Raw genomic sequence first — 9,824 nt, 5'->3', positions numbered from 1 at the left:
TAGGGCATCGTGTTGGAAGTTAATGTATGCACTCCTATTGTACTTCTTAAGCATTAAAAAAACTACCTGATTACACAACCCCATCCTGGTATTTGCATGTGTCTTCAAATGCTCCTACCAACCCTAACGTGCATCTCAGATTAGATAATCTTAGTTTTATAATTGGTCTCCCCCGTGGAGACAAGACCTCCCCTTCCAACGCCTGGTCACCTGGAGCCTTTAAAAAGCACCTCAACGGCACCCAGTTACGAGAGATCTCTTAACAGGGAACTTTGCCTTCTGGAAGCATGCCGGTGTCAGAAGAGGCCTTTGCTCCCGCAGCCCCGGCTGCCATGCCCCAGGAGACCCAGCAGACAGACTTCCAGCTGGTGCGAGTCAAGAGCACGTGGTGCCGGATCAAGAAAGGAGAAGCCCTTTCTGACTGCGAGGACAAGATAACTCTCTCTGAAGCAAAAATGTAAGTATAGGAGCCCACGTTGATCATTGGCGACTGTGCTGGACGACTCTGGCTAGCCAAACTGTGCGGTATCCCTGGTGGGATGCATCTCAGATGGAAAAACCATCTTGTGTGCTGCTGCGGCTTAAACCCCCCTTTCTGTGTACATCCCTACAAAAAGTGGGCTTCAAAATCTGTGCGATACGGCAGCACAGGTATTAGTTGTTCTCCTTTGCGTGACTTGGCTAAGTTACAGAGGGGATTTTATCGACAGCCTCAATTTTTGTAGATGGGAAGTTTCTTTAAACTTCAGAAAAGCTTACACATGGACTTCTGAATGCTGCACTTGGGGTTTTCTTTTCCCCCTGTATGTACGTGAAATCTTTGTGTGCAAAAGTGCATGCACAGGCATGTCAGAAGGATGCATTTGTAGAGATGGTTGCAGGTAAATGAAATGTCTAGCTGGGAAAAATAAACACAGTAGGTCACTGACAGGAGCAAAAACCATAATGCATCTCTCAAACTGTAGAAGTCACCTAATGGCCCTTCAGACAGAGGGGAGAGACAAATTTCACCTGGTGTTACACACAGCTCTTTGCTGATGTTACATCTCTCCAGTTAATCATCCTTTAGTTACAGGATTCTCCTTTTGGCAAGCAGGTGGAGCCCCGTTTGTGACGCAGGTCTTCCTTAGCAGAGCTGGTTTGCACGTCAGAAGTTTTCTAGCATTTGCCATACTCGGGTTTTAAGGTCACAAGTCTAACCCTTTCTCGGGCAGGTCAGGTGCCAGCAGTGGGCAGCGGCTGCACGCGAGCATTGCTCCGGCAGAGCTGCAGTAGATACAACAGGACTTCAGCAGACCCATTGCAGTCTGCCGGACCTCAGTCAACAGCAGGATGAACCTAGGGCCCAGAGCACACCCAGAAAAATCCTCGGGTGACATATGCTTCAAGAAGGGCGTGTTCAGCCTCAAATTCACTATTTTTGCACGGCAGAGGGGTTGCAGTGGGTGCTAGTTGTGCCATCCAGCACCCAAAGCCGATTCCACCAACTAACATTCAAAACCATCCTGTCTCTTAGAAGGATCAACATGCCAGAGACAGATACACGTGCAGTTAAAGTACAGATATGAAGGTATATATTCGGTGCATTAAAATGTACACAATGATTTATTATTATTGCATTTTAGAAGTCCACAAGAAATTTTCTGGAAGGTATAAATCCTCACTATTTTTCTTTAATGCTTAAAAATGTTAGGGCCAAGATTAGAGGCAATTTGGTAATGAAAGCAGAGAAGCATCTATTTAGATCTATGAGAAAAATTCACGCATGTGGAAAGAAATTGGGCATGTAGGGGAATCTGATTACCCGATGAGCCATCTGCTCATTCAAAAAACAAAACAGAGATTCAAGGAAACTTTCAATTTTTACCCAACTGCAGCTCAAGAAGTCTTACATAAAATACATTTTGCTGTTTCCTTCTGTCTTTTTTTTTTTCTCTTCCCTTTCCTTTCTTGATTCCCAACAAACTAAAAAAGCCATTTGCTTTTCCCTTGGCTCCCCCTGCCCCACAGAAGTAATAACTGGGTTTCAGGGCTGTGTTCTTCACTGTTTTAAATAGATCATAGGATCAAAGGGTATCCTGAGTTGGAAGGGACCCACGAGGACCATCGTGTCCAACTCCTGGCTCCACACAGGACCACATGTTGGCTTTGCAGGCTTTTATTTATCCTTTAAAACTTCAGTACGGAAATCTTCCCCAACTCTCAAATCATTTTCTTGTACTACCTGGGAGCAGTTCCTGTTTCTGTCATACCTGTTTTGAGATAGAGAGATCCACTGTTTCAGCTGGACCATTGTAGAGACACCATTTTGTATGGAGGCGTGCAGCTGGGTGTAGATAGACAGGAATAAATTGACTCTTATCACCCAGATATAGCGGTCAGAGGATGCTTCCACCACAAATACTTTGGAAAATTTTGGCAATGTCTTCCCCACTCCCTTCTGGGAAGTTGAAATGATTGGTCTGGGGGTTTCAACTTCCAGCATGAATAATATGCTCCAGCCCTTCTTTCTCTCTTTTTTTAATCACTACCATGTAGAAGTTCAGCCATTTGACTGTTCACTAAGATGTGTGAGGGTTTCTCTGGTGCCAAAGTAATTAAGCCCTGACACCCAGGAGAGGCTTCCTACCCTTGTAGCCCCACACTTTTGCAGTGCATGGGCAGAAGACCCTACATTCTGCACCCTCAAGCTACGTCCTTAAAGTAGTTCAGACATGCAAAGTACAAAAGAGGAATATAATGATTTCAAACCATGTTTTCTGATCTTTGCCAGAGGTGAATGCATCTCCAAAGGTGAGATTTCCTGGACAATTGAAGCTCCCATCTATTTTTGCTACAAAGTGGTAGAAACATACAATATTCTGGATCACTCTAACACTACTCTGCTCTGGGGTCACATTACTGACCCCCAGCAACTAGAGCTAGCCACTAGCGGCAAAAGGAAGCTGAGGCGCTTTATTGTCATAGATGAAGTCGTTGACAAACTTTACGGCTCCAAAGTCAGAGAATACTTTGAAGAGAATAACGTTCAGCACAAAATCCTCGCTCTGCCTACCACTGAAGAAACGAAATCCATGGACCTGGTCTTGAACATCTTGCAAGAGGTCCAGAACTTCAGCATCGACAGGCGAACTGAGCCCATCATCGCTATCGGAGGAGGCGTCTGCCTGGACATCGTAGGACTAGCTGCCTCGCTCTATAGAAGACGCACCCCTTACATTCGGGTCCCAACAACCCTCCTCTCTTATGTTGATGCCAGCGTGGGGGCGAAGAACGGGGTGAATTTCCTGCAGTGTAAGAACAAGCTCGGGGGCTACACCCCCCCGGTAGCCAGTTTCCTGGATAGATCCTTCATTCAGAGCATTCCTCGACGACACATCTCCAACGGCCTTGGTGAAATTTTAAAGGTAGGAACTTTTGCAACTGCAGTTTTCAAACCTGAAACGTTGATAAGATGTCCATCAGCATCCATGGCATTGTATAAACTGCCTTATAGAAACAAGGGTGGGCCATCAAGGCTGCATAGGGACTTGTAACTCTCATTGAGAGCACATATTTTCACAGCTGCTAAACTTGTTAGAATATCCCTTATACACAGTGCCTAGTGCTAACCCTGCAAAGTAAACTCCAAAACTCAAGGCCAGACGTAGACACTGCAAAACCAGGGAAGAAAGCATCTTCCCATTGAGGCTGATCGACAGCACTCTAAAATGAACTGCTGGCAGAGAATTTGAGGCTCATTATACTGGGGATTAATAATCTGCAAGATTATTTGCACCCACCTCATGGGGTATGTCAAGTGTGGTCAATCAATCTCCTGCGAGACAAATTCTACTTCTAAAATTACCTGGGAAGTGCACAGTAAACGGTTCTGTGCCTGAAGAGCTTTGAAAACTTTTAATAAAGCAGAGTTCAAGCTATTAAAGTTTATTAGAAATGAGTTCATCAGCAGCATTTTTCAGTGCTGGCAGAGCAGGAACTCCCCAGGATATCTGGAAGTTTCTGGCAGGCATCAGGAAACCCAGAGGTCACCATTCCCCACTGCAGATGTGGGCTAATGCCTGAGTCAGAGGGTGAAAAAATATATACTTGTGACAATGAAACTGCTTCTGAACCCTCATATTCCACATATTGCAGTGCTTTCCCACCTTCCCTTACCCAAAGTGCAATCCCAAGGATTAGATGAGAGTTGTCCTGGGGATGTCCACCATCCGGTCCCTGTCATGGGGATGGCTACTATGAGACAGCCTCAAGTTTCCTGCCAGGCACACAAATAGCCAAAGCTCGTTACAAACCATCTGCTGGGCTGTTAGAACATGCAGCGAGCTCACAGCAGGGTCAGAGCTGCCCAGTAGCAAGGGAACTTGCCCACCGGTGCCCCCATCATCTCTACCATTTTGCCAAGTGTGCAGGTATATCTTTGCTAGCGTATAACGTGATATTGAAACACTCAAGTTTTCAACAACACATACAAGGATCACATCATCATCTTTAATTACCTCTTCTGTTCTTTGTCCTAGATGGCACTCATGAAACACAAAGGGCTGTTTGACCTGCTCAAGAGCCATGGGAAATACCTGCTGGACACCAAGTTCCAGTCCTACAGCAGCTCTGCCAACCATGGGGATGCTGCACTGCAGACTACCAGGATTGCCATTGAAACCATGTTGGAAGAGCTGGCTCCCAACCTCTGGGAGGATGACCTGGACAGACTGGTTGATTTTGGTCACCTTATAAGCCCAGAGCTGGAAATGGTGAGTGACAGACTTTATACTGCAACATTCATTTAAAAAAAAAAAATAAATAAAAATAAAAATCAATCAGCAGCATGAAAGCTTTGTGCAAAAGAAGCTGAGCTAAACTCCAGATTTGCATGTTACCTCAGATCACCCAACGCACCCAGCCTGGTCCTGTCGGATAAAGAGAGCCCTTTCCCAGCCCTGTTTCCCCCACACATCCACCCGTGTTTCCTACTCAGACCGCAGGCCAGTTATCACTTCTTACCAGGCATTTACTAAAGCACAAAGATGACCAGATTTCAGTGGAGCCACTAGAAATCACTAGCACGAGCTATAACAGAGCAAAGGCATGGAGACCATAGCCTGTATTAGTGGGGAGAATTTGCCACTGAGGAATGAGGGGAGAGGACTAGACCTTATGCAATATTCAGAGCTCTTCCCTCCATCCCACGGTGCTCTTCATCAGTGATTTGAATGAGAACAGAATTAGATCCTGGATTCCTATAAGAGATTTTACATGCAATTAGTCATGTGTAAAACAGATCATCCTCTGCAACCCATAAATCACAGGAAGCTAACATCCAGCAAATCTGTACTTCTACCGCTGTGAGTCAAATGACAATTTTCAACAGTACTTTTAGACAAAACCTACTTATTTACTATTTGTCAACCCAAATTTTTTCCCCCACCTGCCTTTGTTCCATTTCAGAGGGTTTTGCCATCGCTGATGCACGGAGAAGCTGTGAACATCGACATGGCATTCATGACGTACGTCGCCCACGTGCGAGGGCTCATCACTGCCGAGGAGAAGGAGCAGATCATCCAGTGCATGAGGGGCCTGGAGCTGCCGGTCTGGCACAGCGGCTGCAGCTGGCCCCTCATCAAGAGAGCCCTGATGGAGCGCCTGAAACACAGCGGGGGACAGCCACGGATGCCTCTCCCCACTGGCCTTGGCATAGCAGGTACCGTGGTGATGGACACCAGGCAGCCCCCGGGAGCGGGCGCTGCAGGGGGGGCAGCGGGCATCCTGGCACACTGACGTGCTGGAAAACGTGCCCCGCAGTTGTACGTTTCTGGTTTTACTGGTGCTTCCCTTAACGGCTCAATAAACCCACCGTCTCTTGTGTGTAACCACCAGAACTCAGCTAAGGACTGAGGTCTAATTAATTGCATTATGATTGACCAATTCACTGTGCAAACGTGGCTGCAAACTGACAGTCTAAACACAGTGCTCTGGCAGACACGCCAACAATCTCATAAGGGAAAAACAATTCCTTTGGTATACTTGAAAATATGTGTTAAATAATCCTTGGCAAAAGGGATTGAATGTATTACTGTGTCTAGAAGTAATACTTGAAAACCAAATATTATCTGTGCAATATCTGGGATGAAACATTCTTACTTATAAGATTTAAAAAAACAACACCACGAAACCAAACCAAACCCAGGCCCTACCATCGGAGCAATGCACGGGACGGGGTTGTCATCTCTTGCGTCAGTATCCATCCAGACTGCTTCCATGAAGCTCAGTCTCTACACACTCACAAGAAAACAGATTCACACAAACTGGAGGAGCTACTCTCCCCCCTAGTGAGTTAGTGTATGCAAGCAGGAAAAGCTGCTCTGGATGTTCAATTAACTACAAGTCTTATTTTACAGAGATATTCAATGACACCAGTGAAGAGACCCTGGAAAGAGCATACGAGCTGTGGGTCAGGGACTGCAAGACAGCGCTGGAAGAAGAGCCGGCTGCTCTCTAAGAGCTACGAGCCCAAGCTGATGGTCCTGCCCCACACGTGGAGTTGTTTGACATTGTAAGTTAGTGGGCAGGACTGAATTTTAAACAGGATAAATACAGCAGCACCTGTGAAACCACGTACACCCCAGAGCTGCTTGGAACAAGAAGAATATTAGCATCTGATCCGATTTACCTCTTTCAATTGCTCTATCTGAAAGGGAATTCATTAGATCTCTGGAGTGCTCAAGACGTGATCACTCAGAACTGAAAGCGCCAAGTGCCCATAGGGTAGTACAGAGCAAGCTGTCTCCTCTGGGGGAAGAGAGTGGCATTTATTCTTTCATTTGGGTAATCCAGCCCGGGGGCTGCCACGGCCTTGCACAATGCTGTCCCACCATCGCTTGTTGCTGGACCCCTGAGGTCGGTAGGTGTATCTGGCTAATAGACCACGTAAAAGAAGTGGGACACCTTGACAGCACCACACAAAATCTCCATGCTATATAAAATCTTTGAAGTGGGATATGTCCTTCACTGGTTTTAACATTCTGAGTTCTTCTTGTTTTCTCAGCTCATTCAAACTAGCAAAAAAACCCCAAAAAACCAAAACCAAACAAACAAAAACAAAAAAAACCCAAAAAAACCAACCCCAAACTTGGCTGCCAGCCCTTGCTCCCAGTGTAAGGGAACGACACAGTTCTATTACAGGCACCATCATGTAACCACAGATCAGCAGATATCGCTGCCGTGAAGCACGACAGGACCTGTATCTTGACAGCATGGCAGTCCTATATCTTGGGACTCTTAGATACCGAGGACACGCTGGCAAGACTCATTTTGCTGCCAAAATGTATAGCGGTGGTTTTACTGTGTAACCCCTGCAAGCCACCGGTGTGATTTGCGTCACAGTTGCCTATGAACAAGGTTGAGCTCCAGACTATAGAGCAGAATGCCCCGGGCACCCCCACAGAGCATCTGCCAGGGGCTTCCTCATACCTGGCCGGCCGGGCTCCTTCACGGTGCTTTCCAGGTAGATAAGGGCAGCTGGGGAACCCCAAGAGAAATCGGGAGACACCAAGCGAGTTTATCATCTTCAAGCAGCCTCAGTGTCACGTCTCAGGATCCTGGCAGACACAGAGAATGTTGTATATCAGATGCTGACTGTGAAAAATGTAAAGGCAATGTCATCCTTCTCTCTGGAGATTGAATCAAAGGAAATCACAATCAACAAACAGCCTTTGAATTATTTAGAGCAATATTATATTATTTTTTTTCCTTATGTCATACCAGTTAGTGCTGATATGCCGGCTTCTGTTCTGAAGTAATAAAAGCTATTAAAACTGGAAAACTTTTGAAATAACGATTCCATTGCTGCACACAGCGCATGCCTGTGTGCATTTGCACGTGCTCAAGAGAAAGACAGACACTGGAGGAGTGAGGAATATAACTGACATAATAAATCCCTTTTCCTCTTGACCTTGGAGAAGATGTGCCTACAACTACACCAAAAGGCTTCCCCAGCCCTTCTCCAGAGCCATGCATTTCCCTAGCCTCAGGGCAGGGTTTCGCTCAGGTGGTACCACCTCACCAAGCAGACCTCTCGTAGGGCTCCCAGAGCAAACAGCACATCCTCAGGGCCACATCTTCCCATAGAAATAATCCCCTAACGCCCTGAGTTAAACAAGCCTGTGACTAAGGATATCAATGAAATTGTGTCTTTTTTCCAGACCGTCAAACACAGGTTCCTTCAGCCAGTTCCTGACAGCAGCTTCTGAGCGGGGAAAGCATTGCTCCTGCTCGCAGGGAAGCCATCTGCACCGTCAGCCTTTCACTCGAACAGAAAGGGACAGTGCAACACGGGACTAGATGAGGATCTGAACTTTTTAGGAGCATGAGAGAGCCCCAAGGAGAGCAGTGCTGAGGGACAATGTGGTGCCAGCCTCTGGAATGGAGCTGGGGGGAGGTTGTGTTGTCTCTACCCCATCTGCTGCTGCTCACCTCTCAGAGGTGATCCAGGACTGGAGACCCGCAGCTTTGGTGCTCCTCTCCCAGAGTTTAGGGTGATCGCCTGGGTATACTCGCGAGAAGTTTTCCTCAACTCCAGGAGCTGGATGGGCCACTTTTCACATCAGGTAATCTAGAAATGATTATTGGCTATCCAAAAGTCCATGTCTTTCAGTGCAGGAGCCCTTCTCCTGTCTACCTATGTGGACGAGGTAGACAAACATCAACCAGAGTTGCTTATTTTAAATGACCAGGGGGAGACCCTGAGGGGCCCAAAAGCATTTAGCACTCTGGTCTCACGGAAAGCCAAGCAGCAGCTCAGCAGGGTCCAGCCACCCCAAACCCAGGAGTCACAAAACCACACGTACCCATTAAGAGCCCAGCATCTAGGACTGATGTGCTGCTGGTGAGAGTGACGTGGCTGCGGGTCACGTCCCAGCTGTTCCCACATGTTGGCTTTGCCTCCGTCTTCAGGAGCCAGTGTGTGTGTGTGCGTGTGTAACAACATATCAAAGGAGCTGGAGCACAATTAAGACTGAAAAGTGAACACATGATTATTATTTTTTACCCTCCCTTCTGCTGTGGGTGACAGAATACAATCAACCCCTGACATGCTTGGTTGCTTAGTAGCAGACAGACACATTTTTAATTATATACTAAAATATGCTAAAGAACATAAAACGTCTGTGTGACTAATACGTGTATATCAAGAGAGGCACATGACAGCAGCTAAATTGCTTCAGTGTCTGATAAAGAGTGCCTCTGCCAGGCTTGTCATCGAAAGATCAAGGGAAGGAGGTGGAAAGTATTATTAATAAACCAGCGACTTTTTAAAATACACCTCATTGTTTGCAGTGCATTTTTTTTTTAACGTCTAGCATGAATTTAATTATTTTCCATTTATTCAGCTTTGATTTAATTCCTGCTTTTTGAAATGGAACTATTATCATTAGATCTAAAAATCTTTGCTTATTTTCTTATTACCTTCGATGACGTACTACTCCAAAGAGAAAAGTGGAAAGCCGTACGGGACCCAGCTGGCTTCTCTCCAGTGCAAGTTCTTCATCAGTTTGTTTGAACAAAATTACTTTAGTGGTCAGAGAAAAAGAAATTATTTTTTTATTTACATGTTCTGAAGTAATTTCTTTTGCAACAACCTGCTCTAGAAACTGCTTTTCAGTGGGGGGGGGGGGGAAGAGAAAGATTATGAGCTCAGATATTTTTTAATAAAGGAGTATCTAAGCAGCTATCATCAGGCAGGTCTGGTCACTAGTAACATTCAATGGACCCAATGCAAAATGAGAATCAGACCAGAGGTCTTGAAGACCCTGGAAGATTTTGACATT

General features: G+C 46.0%; 1 protein-coding gene across 1 annotated transcript; it reads left to right on the top strand.

The window, feature by feature from the left end:
• Positions 1–207: 207 nt before the first annotated feature.
• Positions 208–6,499, top strand: LOC104634411 (2-epi-5-epi-valiolone synthase). Its single transcript, XM_010300914.2, has 5 exons — positions 208–457; positions 2,774–3,407; positions 4,521–4,754; positions 5,449–5,701; positions 6,399–6,499. Exons 1-5 carry the CDS (start codon positions 288–290, stop codon positions 6,497–6,499), a joined length of 1,392 nt encoding a protein of 463 aa, XP_010299216.1. The 5' UTR covers positions 208–287.
• The last annotated feature ends 3,325 nt before the right edge of the window (positions 6,500–9,824 follow it).

The sequence above is a fragment of the Balearica regulorum genome, chromosome 10 (genome assembly GCF_011004875.1).
Source record: "Balearica regulorum gibbericeps isolate bBalReg1 chromosome 10, bBalReg1.pri, whole genome shotgun sequence".
In the NCBI taxonomy this organism is placed as follows: Eukaryota; Metazoa; Chordata; class Aves; order Gruiformes; family Gruidae; genus Balearica; species Balearica regulorum.
The sequence above is the reverse complement of the archived record's forward strand: the minus strand, read 5'-3'. Positions and strand labels throughout refer to the sequence as shown.